Source organism: Sander vitreus, chromosome 22 (assembly GCF_031162955.1).
Source record: "Sander vitreus isolate 19-12246 chromosome 22, sanVit1, whole genome shotgun sequence".
Classification (NCBI taxonomy): Eukaryota; Metazoa; Chordata; class Actinopteri; order Perciformes; family Percidae; genus Sander; species Sander vitreus.
Genome location: NC_135876.1, coordinates 13,957,296 through 13,978,946, shown reverse-complemented (window position 1 = coordinate 13,978,946; position 21,651 = coordinate 13,957,296). Strand labels below are relative to the sequence as shown.

At 40.7% G+C, this 21,651-nt stretch overlaps 1 protein-coding gene across 14 annotated transcripts in view; it reads right to left on the bottom strand.

Moving 5' to 3' along the window:
• eya1 (EYA transcriptional coactivator and phosphatase 1) overlaps positions 1-21,651 on the bottom strand; it is a 63,807-nt gene that overhangs the window by 18,483 nt on the left and 23,673 nt on the right. For 2 of the 14 annotated variants that reach the window (XM_078280840.1, XM_078280841.1), the window contains exons 3-11: positions 13,454-13,581; positions 11,262-11,339; positions 9,161-9,227; positions 8,637-8,782; positions 7,647-7,784; positions 3,011-3,093; positions 2,263-2,449; positions 1,418-1,560; positions 587-670 (exon numbers count right to left, since the gene is read on the bottom strand). In XM_078280840.1, coding sequence (XP_078136966.1) covers positions 587-670; positions 1,418-1,560; positions 2,263-2,449; positions 3,011-3,093; positions 7,647-7,784; positions 8,637-8,782; positions 9,161-9,227; positions 11,262-11,339; positions 13,454-13,577 — 1,050 coding nt within the window. In that variant the 5' untranslated portion in view covers positions 13,578-13,581. Of the gene's footprint in view, positions 1-586; positions 671-1,417; positions 1,561-2,262; positions 2,450-3,010; positions 3,094-7,646; positions 7,785-8,636; positions 8,783-9,160; positions 9,228-11,261; positions 11,340-13,453; positions 13,582-15,334; positions 15,620-21,275; positions 21,548-21,651 lie in introns of those variants that run through there. The other 12 variants (XM_078280842.1, XM_078280839.1, XM_078280843.1 and 9 more) reach the window with 12 other exon arrangements.

The following is a 21,651-nucleotide window of genomic DNA, read 5'->3' as shown; positions in this document are numbered from 1 at the left end:
AAAATATGTTTGTTAAGGTTTATATATATATATATATATATATATATATATATATATATATATATATATATATATATATATATCATATATTTTTGAATCCTAATTAAGGCAGCTTTAAGGGAATCTCTGTGTTCTAGTTGGAGTTTTGACTAAATTACATTCAGTGGACTCCGTCTCCTGCCAGGGTCTCCAGGGAGATCCCCGTCTGAAAAGGATGGATTGAGAAGCACTTAATTAAACTAACAATGTGGCATTTCTGAAGGAGAAAGGAACACTTAAGATGTGTCAATAGACATCCAGAGTGCAACTGTTGCGAGCCCCTACAGCTGAGCCCCGACCAGCCATGCATAGCCCCAACAGCTGCAAAGAGCAGTCAAATACTTGTCAAGCCTCATTGGACCTATTAAAAAAAGAAACAATTAAATGTACATTGAGTTCTGCTCTATTTTCTCAGTATAGACTCAGTGAAATCTATCATCCGCTCAATGGCCATCCCCCCCCTGATCCTTTTCTTCTTGTCCTTTTAATGTTTATGTGTGTTTGCTGATAAAGTGCACCGCTACTGCCACAAACTGATGTCACTCACCCGTCCATATCTGTTGGCATAAGAACCCGTAAGCAAGGAATGGAAAACGATGATTGTTTCATCCAGGTCCCAGATGAAAACTCGCTGGAGAGATGGGGGGGCGGAGTGGTAAGAAAGAAACAAAGAAAAACAGAGAGAAAAGAGGCAAAATCAATGGTGCACTCTGTAGGGCTGCAAGGTGATCCTCCTGGTCAATAGGCCAGGAGCGTGTATTTGTGCGCCACAGGGACCAGGATCCATTTGCTTGGGTTGGTCACCGCAACAGTCCTCCCACCACATGCTTTCCACCCTCTGCCCTTTACATTAGAGTAATCAATAGTGACAAACTAATTAACTAGATATGTTAACACGCCATGATGTCAGTGCTATAATGGGTGCTATTAACCTCATTTAAATTCATATCATGGTAATGAAGAGCCCAGCCCTATGAATTTCCAAGAGTTTGTTTTGACATATGGTCACAATTGTTGTATACAGTAGCTCAAGGTGCAATGGTTCTATTATTAGTCAAAGCTAGTGTCCCATCTTTGATGACTAGAATATATATATATATATATATATAAATATATAAAATTCACTTCTGTGATGACTCACTTAATCACATGCCTTATTGTTTATTTACGAGGTATACATGAGAACTTTACATACTGTATGTGTGTCATATATTCCACAATTCATCAATAATGCAGTTATAGTTAAGGCATAATATTTAAGAATTAATGCCCATCAAGTGTTAAAGCTGGTGTGGCAGCCATACAGTAAGTGGATTAGTGTCAATGTGCCTCAGACAGGGTGAGGCTGTCTGTCGCCAAGGTAGCGGGCTCACCCTACCTCAAGGTCAGAGTCAGGCGGCGGTGATGGGTTGTTGTTCCTTCTTCCCCGGCCACGTGACTTTCCATCCGAGGCCCGCCGCAATCGATCCGAATCTGAATCTTTAATGGGGGTTGATGGACTGTGGATGGTACTGTACTCTGCTGAAAGGAAGGAAAGAAGGAAGAAGGAGAGTATAAAAAGAGCGTATCGAAGATGAGCTATTATTTGCTTTTAGCAAAGAAGTGTGAGTGACCATTTGTCTTGATGCAGGGCAGGAAGCTTCCTGGGACATTTTTAGTGATTATATAGGCCTACAGGTAACAAACATATCATAAATCAGTTGCAGAACACAGTTACTAAAAGCTATCGTGCTCCATACTGATTTAATAAACAACAGATAATGGAGCACATGTCAAATAGAAATAGCAAAGACGTAATTTATCTAAATTGGACGACTGTGTATGAAATTACGTTAAGTTAAAGCCTGATGTCTTTGGTGTTGATTGATGACAATTTGAAATGTAGTCATACAGTATGACTGACTTATGAAGATACAATCAATGCTCGATTGCCAGATGAGGCATTAATGTCACATGAAATTATGGGAAACTCTACATCCGATTTCAGTTGTAACGTTTTTGTTTTCTTGCTTGCTACACTGCAGTACACTAGATGTGGTGGCTGAAACACTTCCCTACTTATATTGTGCATTCACGTTATGACAAATTAAGATTTTATAGCTTATGTTCTATTATCAGAAGCTACTTCCAGTCAGTGAGAAGGAAGGGTTCAGTGCTTGTTAAATTTAAAAAAAGAAACATGGTTACACAAGGCAGCCCTGCGGCCTGTGGTTTGATTCTTACCTGCAGGGTTCTCTGTGAGGGCCTGGCTGGTGATGCCAGTGGGTGGCTCCTGGAGGGTGTAGGTGGTGGTGGTGGAGGGCGTGCTAGGGCTGGTGTTATTACTTGTCATGTAGGGTGAAGTGTAGGGTGAGCTGTTGTAATACTGAGCATACTGCCCCTGGCCAAAGGCTGGATAACTGGCATAGTCCTGTTAAGAAAAACAGTGGAGAAATGGTAAACAGTTACATATAAAGATAAGGCAAGGAAATAACAAACACAAGATAATCTAATATGTACAATGTGGTGTAAGAGGGGAGATTTAGATCAAAAAGATGGAGAGAGAGAAAAAGTAGCAGAGCCGAGGAAGAGAAGCAGTAGGTTTGGCAGAGTAATGTGAGATATGCCCTGCACCAGTGTTGCTACTTTACAGTGCAGATTCCAAAATATAAATGCAAACACATGTCTGTTCTGTCCTACATCTGGACAACGATCTGTCTTGTTTTTTTTTGTTTTTTTCTCCCTTTCCTCTGTGGCATAATACATTTTTGTTGGAGGAAGTACAGTAGATAATCCTGCATACAAAGCTTTCGACATCCTGAGTGATTTATGTTTGAATGTATCACGGATGAAATATAACATATGAGTATGCATGTTTCATAAAGATTTCCTGGTTTGGAAGAAGTCTGCAATTCAAACTTCTATAAATCGATAGCTGCATACTGATACCAGATCACAGCAATGGAATGAGCAGAAGGAAGTGCACAGCTACCTGTTGTGTGCTGTTGAAGCCAGTGGAGTTCGTCAGGGAGTTGTTTCCTGGATACAATCCTGACGTTGTTGTGAAAGTACCACCTTTAAGGAAAAATAATACTTTTTAGTTATGTGTACACCATATTTTATCAAACAACATTATTAAATCTGCAGTACTGCAAGCAGTGCAGTGACAGAAATGAAATGGCACATTGTTTCTTTTGTGAAACAGCTATTTGAGGTGGTAAACAGAGGGAGGCCTGAGGGAACGCTCCCAACAGTGGCCTTATCTTTCGCCTCTTCCTTCCTTATCAGTGATTGGATCAGGCCTGATGAATGACAGAGGGGGGCAGAGAAGGGTGAGGGGTGGACAGAACCTGCTTCCAAAGCCACCCAGGCCCGCACAATGTGAGGAAGACAAGAGACTTTTGTGTGTGAGCTACTGAAGGGTGGCGTGGGGGTGAAGGGGGGTGGATGCACTGGGACGGAGCATGAGGGTGCCAGGGGGGTGTGCATGGGCAGTGTAGTGAGACAGAGATGTATAGGGAAGGAGGGTTGAGGTCGCAGTGAGGAGCACCTGGGGGGGGTTTGCTGCTGACATCTAGCCCCAATGAATATGTATGTTCCTCTTTTTACTTGCTCAAAGGATGGTCCTCTGGGTAATTCAATCATTCAAAAGGGTTGATAGCATATAATGGCTTAATAATATACATGACATGAGTTATAGAGGAGAGGAGCAACGGCAGCCCCCGGGGGCACGACTTCTCTGTTCAGCGGCCATCCACCTGTACTATGATGTCAGGCAAGAGAACAGCAGGAGGAGCAGCTTAAATGGGATCACAGACTGGTAGAGAAACAGCAGGGCGACAGGGAGAGCATGAGAGAGCTGTGTATATTAAAGCTACTATAATCCCAATTATTGTGCTTGAGGTCATTAAATGATCTGTGAGAACAAACTAGTTTTATTGCACTAAAGCATTTTAATTTGACAAACGTTGTATATTGTGCTTTATAAATGAATACAAGTCACATCAAATTTGCAAATCTTAAATAGGAAAAAAAAACTTGCCAATACAACCAAATAAAACTGATTTATCCCTTAAAAGTAAACGTAGTCAAGCACTTTGCCTTTTGAGTGGGAATTTTTTTGCCTGCAGCCACAACAGACGGAGAAGAGCGGTGAATCACAAAGTGCTCAAAGCAAAAGCCTGGGATTTGTCAGAGAATTCAGCTGTGAGTAGGGAGCGTTTGATTTGATGCGTTAGAGTAGGCAATCTAAATGCAAAGCATTAATATTGCATCCACTCAAGTTTAATCCATTGTGAAGGCCAAAATAGTGATTGCAATTATTATAGGATTATTTACGCAGCTTGGCGTTATTCTGCATGCCAATAATATATGTAAACATATACAGTATAACAATAGTAAAGCTTTGACCAGATGTTGACTTTTTATACCTAGTATCAGAGGCTTGAGATTTAAAGACTGTATTAAAAAGGTCTAACATTGCATCAAAGTGCCATAGCAGTTCTTCCAGCCTTTACAAATATGACCCATAGGCTTTATTACTCGCTTCTGTTAATACAAAGACAAATCCCTTCTCCATACGTCCACAGGGGACATCAATTAGCACTACCATTGCATTATTTAATAAGGCTTCTTCACTTATCACCACAGTGATCCTCCTGTAGCCAAAAAATATCCCGTAGCTTGAGTGAAAACGAAGGGGGAGATAAATGTACTGTTCTTAAATGGGGGCATAATTACACCTTTGTTCCCAAAGACAAACAGAGGGGGTTCCTTTCATCCTCTGGTCATTGGCCCCATCAGGAGGGCCCTCCCACACCGTGACAAACGTGAAGCAGCTTTCAGAACGGGGGGGGGGAAGGATCAGGGAAGTGAGGGGGCATGAAGGGTACCGTATGAAAGAAAGCACGAAAAGAGAAGACGTAGTGCAGTGTTTAGCCTAGTCAGTTAAGTACCCAGCACTGTGGCCAAAAAAGAGAAACAAATACTTCACAAGCTCCCAAGATTACCAGGATCCACTAATTATTTGTGCAGTTTCTCACTCTCTGCTTTCAGCATTTACACACGCAGCAGATTTCCACTTTTTCATCCTGGCCTCTGCCAGTTATTTTCATTAGAACGGTTCTCTTTCTTTGTTGTTTTGTTTGATTTTTCGATGCCTGCAGGGGATAATTGAAAACTATTGTGTTCTCCGCAGAAAGTTCAACATCAAGTGAAAGTCTGACAGAACAATAAGACAGAGACAAGGACGAGTGAGGCTGCGAAGGACAACAAATTATCTTAATGCACAGTTCAAACAGTCGTAAAAGCTCTCACTGGCAGGGTTTGAGGGTTGCTCTGAGGAGAACAAGGAGCCACATAAAAGCCGAGGGGACCCCCGCTAGCAGTGAGAATGAGCCTATGCTGTTGGGAGTGGTGGTGCTGGTTATAGTAGGGGGAGAAAGACGGGGTTTTGTGGTTCCCCGGGGGGCATGTTTTCTCTCCCTCCCCCTGTCCTGCTCCAGTTAGTTCACTCACTCAAGACCAGACATCATCCCTCCCTCCTCTCCTCTCCTCCTTCCCTCCTGCCTTCTGGCTCCACAATTGGAAGTCCATTTGCTTTGCTTGATCAGTCCCCTTGCCATGGGCTATGTCTATCATCAGTGCACAATATTTGTAGCAGAAGTTTGGATGCCCCACTTGGGAATAGGCTATCAAGTCCAGATGGGGCTCTCCTTTTAAAAAAGGCAACTGAGGCTTCAGCTTCTTCAGCTCGCACTGCCACTGGGACAGAATGCTGGAATCCAATTATTCACCTAATTAGCATCTGCTCAGTCCCACCATCAGCACAATCTCCCCGTCTCTTCACACACCTCTGATGTTTTAGGATTTTTCTGACAATCCATGAGATGCACTAAGTAAACTGCCTAAAGGGATTTCAAAACTGAGATGCACACAACACTGTTCCCCTGTTAAAATGTGATGCCACGACTTTAGCACACACACTTAGCACCATGGCATTGGACATGAAAGTAAGGATGTTAAAGCATTAATCAAATCGTCCTCGGCCTTGACAGCTGGCCACAGGCTGGTGGCAGGGACACTGACAGAGAGGGGGGGTATCAGATGTGGAAAAAGAGTCTTTGGTTGGGACACCCAGGCCCGAGGCACTTCGCCCAGGCAGATCAATAGGCCAGAATAAGTAATGATGATGGTGTGACGGAGGGCCAGAGCCACAGTTAGAGAACTCAAGGCCAGAATAGTGGTCAATCTGTCATCTAACATGGCTGTCAATTACTAACGCACTTAACGCTACGTAGGGCATATTATAGCCAGAGATAGCAGCAGGCAGTGAGGAAGAGAAAGAGTTAGACAGAGGGAAGAGAAAGACAGCGTAAGAGCATAATACTTAGAAGATGAATGGGCACATAATACTGTCATCGTGAGTTAAACCACTGAGGGCAGGATAGCAGCTTGAACACTGCTGTACATTCTCTCTCTCTCTCTCTCTCTCTCTCTGCTGTGCGCTGCAAAACTCCAGCTGTGGCCGACTGTATTTGGTTAAGAGGCGTGGAAAAGAGGCTTCCCGTGTGCTGTTGAGCTGGCGTTATTTATTGTGAGGCTTTTCAACAACATGTGGAGATGTTTCTACTGTCACACATTAGATAATACAGGAGAGAACGCAAATACTATGCTAGCTGTAAGCCAACTGTCCTTGCCCAGTGCAGGTGGAACAGAGGCTTTTTGAACAAATGCAAAAAGAGTAATAGAAACACAACATGACAGAAGGCTTGAACTACATTTAAACAGAATGTATGACTGGACAGAGAGCAAAAGAGGGGGAGTGCAGGGCGCAACAACTCATCTTTATCGGTTTCAAGGCCATAAATCTCTATGGTCTCAGCTCTAAAACAAATACAAATATGATCACAGGGAGAGACAAAACAAAGGCTGGGGAGTGGGGAGGACATGGCTGGTGTCTCCTAAGTGCCTGCCATTTTTCCATCTGTGTTGATTCTTTTAAGAGGAGAGGAGAGGGAGGCAGCCGTCGTGGCTGCACATAACGACCGCCGGGATGCAACAATCTTTTGTGGTGAGTTCAAGGGCCGAGTTGTGAATCAGTCTGGCTCTGCATGCTGTTAAATCAGGGACAGAGACCTCTTTCTCTAATATTTAAAAAAAAAAAGATTACAATAAACCTTATTTGAATGGGCCAAGCAGAGGGAACACATGGCAGAAACATTGAAATGAGACAAAGTAAGAAAGAAGACAGAGGGGCTGATATTGTGACAAAAGTGATATTGGCAAAAACATTGTAAAAGACAGGACAAAGAAGATACACAGAAGAAATATATACACACAGAGAACAAAACAGCAAAGAAATGTACCAGCAACCAGATTCCCACCGTATTTTTTAATTGTTGGTGAATCAAAATCTGCTTTGTAGTTTTGTAAACCTCTCATGATGTTAGCCATTTTAGCAATTTTGCTGCAAACATGTTACAACTGTAAAATTTGACAAACTAGCTTTAAGAGAGAGTGACGGCATCTCACGTACGCTGCATTTTGACACCATACAAACGCCCAAACCGACATGTGAAGATGCACAGAGAAAAATATTGACAAGGGATTCAATAAGATGTCCTCACCCTGCATCTGATAACTGTAGGGGGCCTGTCCTGTCTGCGGCGTGGTGAAGCCGGAGCTGTAGCTTAGGAAGCCCGTCTGTCCCGGGGATTGGGATTGGGTCAGACCCCCCTCCGTCTTTATGCCTGCCCACAATGGACCTAAATCAGTTAGTGACACCAGATCGGTTTGATGCACAGACAACAGTCAACACAGGTTTAAATTACATTGGAAATAGCAAAGGGACACAGCCTCTGTCTGTTAGCATAAAACACTTATTACAATGGTGGAGCGCTGATTATCGGATTAAAGATTTCTACTATCATCAGTTGTTTAGAAATATTATCTCACACTGGGTTCCATTTCACTGCAAACGTGTTGTCTACTTGGCCGTAAAATCAAAAAGCATGTTAGGACTATGATTGTTTGATTTTATGTAATCATTAGTAGTAGTAGTATTATTATTATCATCTAAGATAGGTCATCTGTGAAAAAGATGCACAAGTAATAAAACATTTTGCTTGCGTTTGTGAGTTAAACTTGCCACTGCTTACATTCAATCAGTCACGATGCAGCTTCTATGCAGCGGTAGGTTGCAGGACTCCATTCAAATAAACAGTGTAAATTCCTCCACATATTGGCGAGTCTTTTGGGGTCAAAACACTCTAAAGGCTTTGGATAAATAAAGCCTACAGTGAGCCATGTACTATGTTCTTTCTCTTGCAATGCCAGGGGAAACCAGGTTTTGTTTTCAGATTTGAATCACTAATCTTTCAGATCTATCTGAACAGCTTGACAAGCACATTCTGTTTTATTGCAATGAAGGAGAATATGCAGGCACTAAACAACAACTTAGCATCTCTACTGCTCCTGCTTTACTTGAGGAATTGTGGGAACATAGTTTGTTATTTGCAAGGTCTTGGTTCATAACCTTTAGGAAGGAAAAAAATATTTAGTTAACATGCATCTTTAAGCAAGACAAGGAGGTTTTGATGTGTGTTGAGAAATCTTACCATAGGCTGGGATGCCATAGGGCTGGCCAGGCTGGGGGTAGCTAGCATAAGCTGCGGCCTGCTGCATTCCTGTGGTGTACTGCGTCTGCCCATACGCAGCCATATTTTGGGATGAAGGGGTAGGAAGAATATGCGGATATGTTCTGCTATTTAAGAAAAGAAACAAAAGACACAAGTGAGAAGGGAAGGCAGGAAGAAAGGGGACCATGTTTTACCCCTGAAACCATAACACAAACTTTGCTAACTGACAAATTCTTTGTGATTGTGCTACTTCATTTTGAACACCGAGCCAAACTGTAGGACAGATAGCATCGCACAGCTCATATACATAGTGAAAGAACAATAAATGGCAAGGGAAATTTTTGCAAGATAATAATTACAACAGATTTCAGAGTGCGCAAGCTGCAGACATCCAGGCAAACAAAGCTAGTCGAAAACCCCCGATCTAGCAGAAGGATCTAATTAAAGATCCAAATGAAGTTGGATGCTGCTTATTTTTTAAAGAAAAATAAAAGAAGCCTTACTTGGAAGGGTAAATCTGTGGAGAGAACTGGTGAGTTTGTCTTGGGCTGAAGCCACTGGTTCCAATAGCTGAGGAGAGTTAAAAAGAAAAGAGGCAAGCACATATTTAAACATTAAGAAATAAGGTAAATATTATCTTTTGCCAACAGAACTTCTGGAATCCAAGGAAACAGTAATTACATCGCATTACTCTATTTATTTCGGTAACCTTATTTAAGGTTGAAAACCGGAGAGCAATAATGAAGTAAAATAATCAGGTAAGAACATCAGGTTTTTCTGCTGACCCGCGTATCTCTGAGATACTTCTGGGCTGCTATGACGACCGCTGGTTTAAACACACACACAGGATGGTCTGAATCAGTCTCAGCCTGTGGCTTCAGTTGCCTTGGGCCTTTCAAGCCACAACCACATTGGAAGGGCCATCACTGATTGCAGGTAATGAGTGCTACTGCATAATCATTCCTTCATTAAGCATAAGACTGTGTGGTTCCACGGTGCTGTTAACTCATGAAGGTTCAGCCACAAATAACTCACAGAAGTGCACTTGTTTCAAATCTGCAGTAAGAATTATATAAGACACACAGTGGGCTTTTTCAATCGTCAGCGTGAGGTAACACCTCAAATAAACTCTTATTAATAGAAAAATGGAAATTTGTATTAGTGCTCTTAATGTTACCTGCTTTTCAGTTTCACGATGTAAAATATAAATTTTGAAAAAGAAAAGTCAAATCTAAACAACATTTTAAATTCCCCACATACAAAAGAGCCAGCAGGCAAGACTTCTGTTACCAAAAATTCCATTATTGGTTTTAATTTAATAAGTCATTTTTTAAATAGCTGCCATAATTTATTGCATATTTATATCTAAATTTGGAATAACACACAGCAGGTTAACCTTAAATTATATCACAATACATGAATAAATAAAAATGTAATAATACATTTAAATTTAATTAACTTCAGCAACAATCACAGTTTTACCGCATTACTCGCATTTAACTGCAGTGCAGTGGCACAGTTTTCAAACATCTGTCTAATTGGTCGTGACATGTAAAATAAAGGATTTGGTTGCGGGGGAGCGCTAACTGTATGTAACTGTATGCTGTAACCCCTCACACACGTTATTAATATTGAACACTTTTCCCACATCAGCAGCACCTGCCACTGGACAAAACCTGCTCTTCTGAATGGAGCTTTGGGTTTCCCTGTGGAGGATATGGGGTATAAGATTACTAAATTTCATTAATATTGTCAAAGACAAAAGTCATAGCAGTGATTTATGCGCTTCTAGTGGTAAGTATCAAGTACTTAGTTAAACAGTTAAGGAAATACAGAAAAATTAGCAGCAAGATAATACTATGCACAGCTGAACGTAGTACTGTTAATACATGTTTATAGAAAATAGACGAGAGTGCTGCAGGTTGACATAGATACTGGTGGGGATGGAAAAAAGAAATAAGCTACAAAATTATCACATTAGTGATTATTTCTTTTATAATTCCTACAATTGTCATTATACTCTGAGGTCCTGGCTTTATTTAGAGCTGTCCTTGTGTGTGTGTTTACAGAATGTGTGTGTGTGTGTGTGTGTGTGCGTGCGTGTGTGCGTGCGTGTGTGTGATGTTCCCATGCTGAGAGGAGGGTGTGAAAACCTTGGCTCTGACAGGGCGATAGGGTAACAGCCCGTGGAGAGCGAGGGCCACTGGGATGCCATGTCACTCCACGAGCCAGACAGGTTCAGTGCATTACAGGTCATAATTCAGTCCTCGCTGGCATGGGAACCAGCAGTGTTAACACACGTGCATGCAAGCACAGCATATAAATATGTTGACAAAGGTGAGGTAGAGTCGCTTGTTCTAAAACACTCACACACACTATATTGGTGTTTTAACTGTAGGGACACTTCCTGGGGACCGGCTTATAGGTCACCCATCTCTAGGCTCATCTCTCACTAATCAGTTCTGCAGCTGTGTGTGTGTGTATGTTTGTGGCAGCCAGACACATGTGCGCGCGCGCGCACACACACACACACACACACACACACACACACACACACACACACACACACACACACACACACACACACACACACTTCAGCCTCACCTGATCCTGAGAAGCTGTCTAGAGAGGTGTCTGCTACTGAGTTGGCGATTTCGCTGCTGCTCATTGGCTCTGATTTAACTGCAAACAAAGAAGCCACATTGTCACCAAATGGACCAAACCAAGTCTGGAAAAAGAATAACGTCTTAATATCTCTTTTTTTCTTTTTTTTGATTTTCACATTCACGATACAGCAAAAAGTTACTCAGTGTAAAATAAAAACAGAACTGCACAGGGAGGACGGAGTAGTCAAACAATATTCCAACAGTATTTACAACAATGTCAGAAAATGTAAATGCATTACATCTGTATCCATTCAAATGGTTTATAGATGTATTTTTGTATTTTATCTTTATCGTTAATTCTTTTTGGTGGGATTTATGGTGCAAGATATTTATCTTTATCACTGCTCTTTATTGTTAAACCCAGAGAGTTTACATTTAGAAATGTGTTTGAGCCATTTCCTTATGTAAAGCTTGTGGATTTATTTTAAATCAAACTTTAATTTAACAGTACATTCTACTTGGCAAAACAGAATTACATTATAATTTACATTTAATGATAAACTACTGGCTTATCAGCAGTTAAGTGTAGCATGAAATAAAAATCATCACATTACATGTGTGTTGGAGTCACAGACAAAAAAGTGCTCCGCAGGGACGTACAACTACAATTGAAATGTCAAGGAAATGTATGGTGTATAAAATCTTTTTAAGAGTGTAGCGAACGCTGTTTGACCTTGGCTCCATTATACAGCTCAGCGATAGATCTGCAAAGACAATTTCACAGTTTTCTGACAGCTCAGGAATCTTTGAAATCAATCCATTTCACTTCAGGCGGGCTGGAGGACTTTTTTTTTTTCCTTTCTCTTTTTGGCAAAACAAATTGACAATGTGGGCAATGGAGTCATGCTCAGTGGAATCCCCCATGGTTGAAGAAGCCGTTTGCTGTCATGTTTTACATGTTTCCACTATGCTCATTCAGTGCAGAAACATATGTGGACAAGGGGCAATTCTTTTGAACAACACACCGATGACAAAATAGTGGTAAGGTGCATGCATAAACTACCACACCATCAGGTCACAGAGCACACAATAACCACTGTATTCAGGAAATGGCATAGAACGTCCAAATGAAAACAAAATGCACAGTATGCAAGTTCACAATCTGACCATTCATTAATAATGGACTCAAATCAAGTCGGGGTCAAATCATGCTTTAAACAGAAGACCACAACAACTACAGCAAATACCAAAGAGTTTCTGAATGAAAGGCACAATAGTTGAGGCAACTTTATAATTTAGCAGCTGCTAAATAGTGCATTTTTGGGACTTTCCAAAAAGATACAAATTCAGTTTCTTCATAAGTGAAGTAGGTGGTTCAAAAAGGCAAAAGTGCAAAGAGTTTTTTTAATCTTGCTCTCCGTTGAAAACACCAAGTATTGTCCTTTCATTTGTGTCACCAAGAGTAGACAAACCTGCAGCGGACTGTGAGTTAGAACCTAACAACCAGTCTGCAGTGGTAAGCATTGTGATGCTATCACCTATGGGAAAGAAAGAATGGCAAAGGGACACATGACATGTCTGCACCATATCTACAGGTCCTGTGTCATGAATACACAAAATACTAAACTGAGCTCAAAGCACAGACTATCCTGAAGATTACGTGACATGGGTTATGTTTTTAATAGGTCGTATTTGTTTGTGACGTGCATGACTGCTTCACTAAACAAAGGCTCAGATTTAAGCACAGGTGAATCACCTGAGTAAATAAGTACGTACAGTAGAGACCTCATGCAAAACCCCGTCATTCCCCTGCTGTGGGCTTTGAATAATGACATGGTTGCTTAAATAAACAGCTAATAGTCACTGAACTACTACTGATTGCACTGAATTGTTGAAGCAATACGTGCAAATAGGACAGCAAATATGAAGTCCATTTTCTCCATTATTTAGCTGTTTACTAAATTACTGCTAAAAAATATTGGTAATTCACCTTAGAAAAATACCATAATATTTTGACGCACAACATTTCAAATGCATGAACGCTACACTGAATTACGTTCAGATCAAAAAGTCAGTTTCGCATTGAATGTAACAATACAGCTTCTGTCCCCATTCTCAACCCTTTTTAAAATTTAGAATCGCATACAAGACAAAGAGAGCAACTGAAGAGCAACAGCACCGCACACATACCTTCAGTGCCATTGGGTGTCATGGAATTGTTATTGACGTGGGAGTTGTCGAGGTTGAGACCATTAGGAGATTCACTGCTTCCACTTACTCGGCTGTGAGGACTGGCTAGATCCTGCATTTCCATAGACCTGACGTGATACACATGCACACACCAAATCAAATTACACATATCACTCTGGTTTCAGGGAAGACACGCAGCTCTGATACACAATGCAGTGTGCACAATATGCATACTGTACATATCCAGTAGTCCAGATTTAGAGGAATACAATGGTGATGATAAAAAAGTTAAAAAAATAAATAATTTAGTAATAGTTTAATAATAAGTAAAAAATGTAGTAATTAGATGCTGAGTGAAAAAATATTCTACTAAAACTACATTTAAAATCTATAATTCACAATTTTACTAATGACTACCGTGCATGTGATATTTTCAACTGAATTTCAACGAATGATGTTTCTATGCAATGCCAAATGTCAAGGCTTAAAAACTAGCATATGAAAATCAAAGAAATATACAATGCAAAATGTGACATACACACTCACATGTGCACACAGAAAAAAACAGAGTGGAATTGCAAGCTATGAAATGAATAGTAAACATTTTGACAAGGCAGTTTCTGATTTTGCTCATTACAACAATCTCACTGCAAGTCACCGTTTTACATGAAGTGAACACAAAGTGTTTACTGTCAATTTACTCTGATGTATCTTTAAGCAAAATTGCCTTAAGTGTATATCGTTTTGTGTGGTATCGAAGACTGTTAACAGATGTTTGCTGGTTTGAGGCAATTGTTAATGTGCCTGTTAAAAGTGCAGCACTCTGCTTGATTGTAAGAGCCCATGCCTCAGTGATGGGCAGATGAGAAGCTCACGAGGCATGCGTTTGCTCTGGCAAGCTCCTTAATTGTTTCTGTGTTTATACAAAAGACCACGCCACTGAAAACATTATTCTATCTTCTCATTTGTGTGCTCAAAGGATTTGAACGAGTATAGACAATGGAGTAGTAGAGAGAAGGCACGAGTGATTTCAAAAGTACGGCCAAAAACTCTAGACCCCATTTGTCTCTGCCACTGTTCCCATTGCAATAGTAAGTTAATGAAATTAGGAGAAAATGTTTTGTACATATTACTGCCACTTCCAATTATATTCCAGAGTTCTGGGTATCTCTGCTATCGGTAAACATTGGCCTTTTTATACAAGGCCACAAAGATAAATGCTCAAGAAACTCGGAGTAGTCTGAGTGCTATCAGATAGCACGAAGAAACCAGAATTATGTGATAAAAAGATTAAATTATGATATGCATTTACTCTATTTAAGATGATATAATGTTATGATATTATGATACTTTGCATTAGATTGTTAGAATGTCCTTTCTTGTGGTTCAAGCGCAATTTAATTATCAAAGGAAATTATACATTGTTTTAAGCATTATATTACAAATCAAAAAGACTAAGATAAAAAGGACATCAAATCAGTAATAATAAAAAACAATGACACAAGAGCCTTTTTCCACACATACTCAGAAGCTGCATTGTCCTTTTCCTAGATATATATTAATTTACTTCTACCCTAAAAATATCACACCCTCCAAGCATACAACACCACAGAGGTAGAAATATAAGCACATTAAGGATAGTCCAGAATCACATAACCCTATTTCTACATTTCACACTTACTACTTAATCCTGTTTTCTATTTTGCCCAAACTTTTTCTCATTAGCTGCTGGCTAAAAAGCCTTAACTATCTCTAACAGGCAACAAAGTAGGCTGAGAGAAGTTGACAGTTGTTTAGCAGAGCGTCTAAGGCAATCTCTGATGCCACGCAGAGAGCTACATGTCTCTGATGCTGCTGGCTCTGGCTCAACTGTGCTCTTACCTGGACCTAGATGGCTTTGAGTCCTCACAAACCACACTCCTTTCTTTATTCTGCCTCCACCTGCCCCAGCAGAAACAATGTCACTCCTTGTTATTGCAGCTCGATGTCACAGTCCAGAGCCATCCATGACACAAAAAAGGCTTGTCTGAGAAAACATTATTGTTATTCTGTAGCAGAAAGGGAAGAGAGGGCTAGCGGGGGAACAGAGGCGCACATTGTCTTTCTCCAAGTCGCGTCCCTACTCCGCTGTTGTTTCCTCCTCCAGGTCCTCCCTCCTCCCTGAGCAAGGGGAGCACAGCCAAATGACGGAAAGGTGATTCATCATTGGTCTACGACAGCTGCAAACTGGATTAGCCCTCCCCCAATCAACATGCAAAGCGGCTTAGCCAAGGTAAGCAGGAAGGGGTGGGGGGGAGGGGTTGTGGGGGTGAAGGTAGGTAGAGGGGTGAGGGGTTGGGGAGAGCAGGGGCTGAGGGGCAGCAGAGGGTGGGAGAGCCTGCCCGATTTCCTGCTTGAGGTAGCCTGCTGCTGGAAGGAAGATGGGACTTGTTGAGCAGAGACAAGTCAAGCGTGACACCCCTAGCATCTTCAGCAGATCTTTCATCTGCAATTGACACTATCTGAAATTTATCAGCACTCCCCCTCCCGGCATACTGACAGGTCCTAATGACCGTCAGGGTTGCTTCCCGCAGGCCTGCCCCAGCCTGGGGCCATTGAACAGCACAGACATACACAACTTCCTAACTTCACAGCCCATTCACAATGGACAGAAATGCAGAAAGAGAACACTATATACACTCACACAGACATAGTATACATGTTTCTTTCTCTGTGGCAACACAAAAACGTATGTTTGTGTCTTTTTCTTTAACCCACAGAGACACATAACTCATGCCTGTATGTCTGCATGCATTCACACACTTATGCACAGGGCACTTCAGAGGCCCCCTAGATCAGTGGTGCAACACACACACACACACACACACACACACACACACACACACACACACACACACACACACACACACACACACACACACACACACACACACACACACACACACACACACACACACACACACACACACACACACACACACGGCACTTCAGAGGCCCCCAGATCAGTGGTGCATCTCAGACAATGAAGGAGACTGGAAACAAGAACATGGAGAGCATATGGAGCCACATATGTTTCCTATGACGCTACGAATGCCTCTATTACTCTCCTTTAGCTGACAGTTACATTTTGCTGTCCACTCTGGCTCTGCTCGTCTCTCTCCAAACATCAAGCAGGGCCATATACTTGTATGGCTATAACACTATATTAGCCCTGACTACAGTTCACCATGGGAATACAGGGTCCAAAAAAGGTCAAAGGTATTCAATTGGTCAGGAAAAAGTATAAAATACATATAAAGTATTTTTTTTCGCAAAAAAAACTAGCATGACTTTTTAATGGCTGACTGTTTACATGAGCCAGGGTAACCTGAGCTGCATGGTCTTAAGTTTTTTTTCCTTTCTTCTTTTTTTCAACAGGCTTTGCTCTTCACACCAAGGCAAAGCCTTCCTGAATACCATTCCAGCTTTACAATTTGCCTACTCTCCCACTGCTAATGGTACAGCCATCTTAGCAAAAATAACCATTATATTTCATTCTCACTTCAGAAGCTACAGACAGCAGTGCCTCCTCCTGTCATTTCCCAATACTAAAATATGCAGAGGGGGGGTAAAAAACAAAAAACCTTCAATGGAAAAGAAAGTCCACAGAGGTAAAAGCCATAAAGACGAAAGAGAAACACATTTTGCCACAGCACATTAACAGCGATCACAGAGTTGGGGGAAGTTGTGGAGAGTGTGTTGTGGTGGAGAAATGTGGTGTGTGTGTGTGTGTGTGTGTGGTGGCTGGTTTCTCTGTTCAGCAGTGCAGGCCAATGAAGCCATTACCATGCTGGTGTCTCAGCCAATTTTCAGCAGGTGAAAGCAGCCAGGTGAAGAGGGGGAAGATGGGAGGGAGATGGGAGGGGAGAAGGGAAGGGGGCAGGGATAAGCACAAGCCTTTCTACTGCGCTGCTAAATATTTATTTAAAAAAAAAAAAAAAAAGGGCTGCATTCAGCATCTTTGATGTGCTTCTTAGCTCAACCTGAACTGCCAGGTCTTTGAAGCTAACAAGAACAAAGCTAGGCTAGATGAAGCGCTGGAAGTGTCATCAAGAGAAGAAAAAGAAGTGCCACAACACGCTTCACTCACAACTGTTTGCTGGCCCTTTTGTTTCGCTTAACTTATTTCAAGACCTGCGTCTCCAAAGGTAAACACAGCCACAGCCAAGCTTTTAGCATAGATCATCTCAGCATGCAGGCTGTCTGACCCGGCACAAATCGTTTCTTCACCTTTGCTACATATTCCGTTACTATTCAGCAAAGAGTCACCAAGGTGTTGTATCACCTGCAAACTTTTAACAGATTTCTTTATATTTTCACATAATAAAGTTTACTATTGCAAACAAAAATAATCAAACCAAAGATGACACTGAAAAAGAAATATGAGTGAATATGGTTTGTTTATTTTACGTTCTCCACTCCCTGTGTCATCCTTAGATATTGATTTTATAGGGTATAGCCCATAGTCCTTGGAATTTTACAGTCTATGTAAGCCATGTGTTGTGAGTTACAACTTTTGAAAAACAATGCTTTAATCAAAATCTAACTTTAAAACAACTAATCCCCACTTAAGATGGTCAGCTGAATCCACATGGTGGCCCAGGAAAAATAAATCCACTCTCAAAGAATGTAGATGCAGACAACAATTGAACACAGATGTGAGTGGAATTAGGCACAGTTTACAAAATGCTACACTTCACTTGTGTCTCTATACGTGGCCGAAAAAATTACGGCTGCCAGCCAATGCAACATTAAATAGCTTAGTGCTTTTTCATCCTCAAAAGTAAAAGTATTTTAGATAAGAGAGCCATTGCATATTTTTTATAAAATGGATAGACATTTGAAATGATATGGTGGAGTAATTTTGAACAATGAGGGCACTTTCATAAACTTGTTTTCTGAGAGACAAAGGGAAATTAGTTTTTCAATCAATGTATTATTACATCACAAGGAAACTTAATAAAATGCATAGTTAAACTATTTTTTTTTTTTAGATAAAATAATATATTTCATGTACATTTATTTATACAGATGAACTGTCTGGTCTGTACTTGGTACATGCACTAGGATGGAACGAGGCTAGGAATGAGACTTAGGGCGACAAATTATAAAAGCACACAGTGTTTCACATGTAACAAAATGTTGTACTCGTCTGTAATTAAAAGTACAATTATTAACAGATGTGCTGTGTGCTGATGTGCAATTTGTCTTTCTCATTTAGTTCAATCTGACATGGTGCTCCAGCAATTCACTCAATAGCTACGTTAAATCTGTTAATACTATGCTCTTCAACCTTCAAAATTATTTCCAGAAGGCCAGTTCGCCTTTGAGGAGCCATCAAACTAAATTTAAGGTGCACATTTTATCACAACCTGCCTACCACCGTGACCACCGCAGAACGAGAGAGGCTTTGCAACACAAAGATGAAAGAAAGTCCAGTGACAAATCTTAAGGATTATATCAATTTAATGCTTGTGGCTTGTTACTCTTATTCTCTCAAATGTGAAGAAGTGATCTAGAATGTTAATGAAATGATTATCTATGCAAGTTACGAAGTAGAGGGAATTCTAAAATTGCTTAGTTCATATCTACATTGCACAAGGTAATAAAGATGTAGTTTTTTTTTTAGTTTTTATTTTTTTAGAAAAAACAAATATGTAATCCGTACAGAGGCACGTTGAACTATAGGCACATTTGCAGTTCAATCCCTTAAAATACAATTTCTGTTGAGACTCTCAGCTCAGCGGCTTCCTGTTATCTTGCACAATGTAAACATATTGCCATTTACAAACAAACAAACACACACACACACACAAGTAATGGCAATAAACAAGAAATCTTTCAATTTTCTTTCAGCCACATCTTTCACATTCAAACAGTGGTGTGTTAACAAAATAACAGCCCACTGTATTTAGTAAACAACCCCTGTCCACTAATCACCCAGCATGAGCTACTTAATAGCCCATACTGGGTGATTCTTGTTTTCGTGCTCTTTCTCCCCCCTCTCCCTTTTCCTCACTAATAGCTCTATCAGTGAGGCTGGATCAATTAGCCCTCTGTGTCTTTCACCATTTTCAATCTCCTCTCTGAGAGAAGAGGACAAGGGCTCAGCATGCTAGACACATCTATACGGAAGGCATCAGGCCTTGGGCAAACAATGCCACCGTCACTGCCGACCACTCCTGATTGTACACAGTGCTGCTACACATGCATGGAGCTCCGCAGTCTGGCAGAAAGACCCTAATCTCTTCCAGCGTAAAGCAAATACACAGTGTAAACAGCCCCAAATCAGCCTGCTCATTATCTCTTAATTGGATAAATAAGGTTATTGTGTGAGTGAATGGTTGCAGCAGGCGATCACACACACTGTCATGTTTGTCTGCACGGAGCGGAGGCCACTCTGCAAGCAGGCTGGCTCACTAGCCTATCCTAACCTCTCCATTTCCTTTCTTTCATCTACACACACACACACACACACACACACACACACACACACACACACCTTTCTAAACACCAAAAAGGGCAGGCGTTTGAAAATGACAGGAGAGGATGAAAAAGGAAAGAGGAAAGAAAAGCACAATTTGAGATGAAATGCCCTTCACACACACAATAATTCCCTGACTTGTGATGTAAGCCTGTGATCATACAGAGAACATTAAACCAGAAAATCCTTCAATTAGAGAGGCTAGTGATTACAGCGGGTGAGTCATCTTTACGCCAAATACTGGCGAGCCGAGATGCAGCACGGCCGGGAGTCGAGGCCTGTTGTCTCGGTCAGAAGCTGAGAGCCTCTCAGGTCTCCTCGCAGCATTCCTGGCCTCAGCAGATGGCATTAGATGTCAACTGCTTTAACTGTGTTGGTTTTGTTTGTTCTGCCAGTCAGAAAGGGACTCCTGCAGGGACCAACATGTTTTCCTAGCCTGATCAAAAATGTAAACTGGGCCAAGCAAAGGAAGATCCCATATTTCAAAGGGGAATTTGTATACATTTGTATGTAGGATATAACTCTGTCATGCTAACAAAATAGTCCTTTTTGCAATTTAAAAACATGTTTTTAATTGCGTGGAGAAATTTTAGGGTCATAATTTTTAAGATGGCAATTTTAGGGGATATTTTTATACAAATGTCATTTATAATTGCAGACAAATTGGACTGTTACATTTCTAAAACTATTCGACTCATACTGTGTGTAACGCATTATAAAAAACAGGACGTATATTAAGATGTTAAGCAATAATCAAATACACTCTAATATGCTATGCATTGTTATTTAAATTACATCATATTATATTTTTTAATTGACTTCATTATAAGGATGTGAGTTGCATTTACTTTCGCTTGTAAATTAAAACTAAACATCCATCAGGAAGAATTGTTTATTCTATTTATCTATCATCATAAATTAATTGCAGCTAACCTGTGAAGATTAAAGCTTCTCTCTTTGGTTAATATTACCATTATTAGAAATGTTTGCGCTAGCTTTACATTATTACAATTCTTACAACAATAAAAATGTAGTAGGTGCTGTTTTAAACCACAACTATTAATGACAAAATAAGTGGAGAAATTAAATGTTTACTCCTACTGCTCTGTTAATATGAATGCTTTAATTGAGAAATATATCTGAAATTATGCTGATTCAAATGTACTATATAAAAAGGAGATAATTCCACAAACACACACACACACACACACACACACACACACACACAAATACAAAAAAATGGGTAAGACAAAACATACAACATATCAAACATCATGCACAAATTAAAGTTATACTCACTACAATTATGGTTGAATCCCTGTGTGTTTATCCCTTCTTATATCTTCTTAAAAAAAAATCTTTTACAGAAATCGATCAGTCCAGCAAAACGGACAGCAAACTTTCTAAAAGAGTTCTTCAGGTGTTGGTAGAATCTGTAGCACAATAAAAGTAAACTACAAGACTACTTTTTTCTTTTTCATTTTAGGTGTTGGAACCCATGGAGCCCCGCACGGTATCTCAGGAGACCCGGTCCTAGTGAGAAAGAGAGTTGTCCGATTACTGCTTCAGGCAGTGACTAGTGAGTGTCTGAGGAAGAGGGAAAAAAAGAGAGAGAGTGAAAGAGCGAGGGAGAGGGAGGGAGGGAGAAAGGCAGTGAATGAGGGAGGGAGAGGGA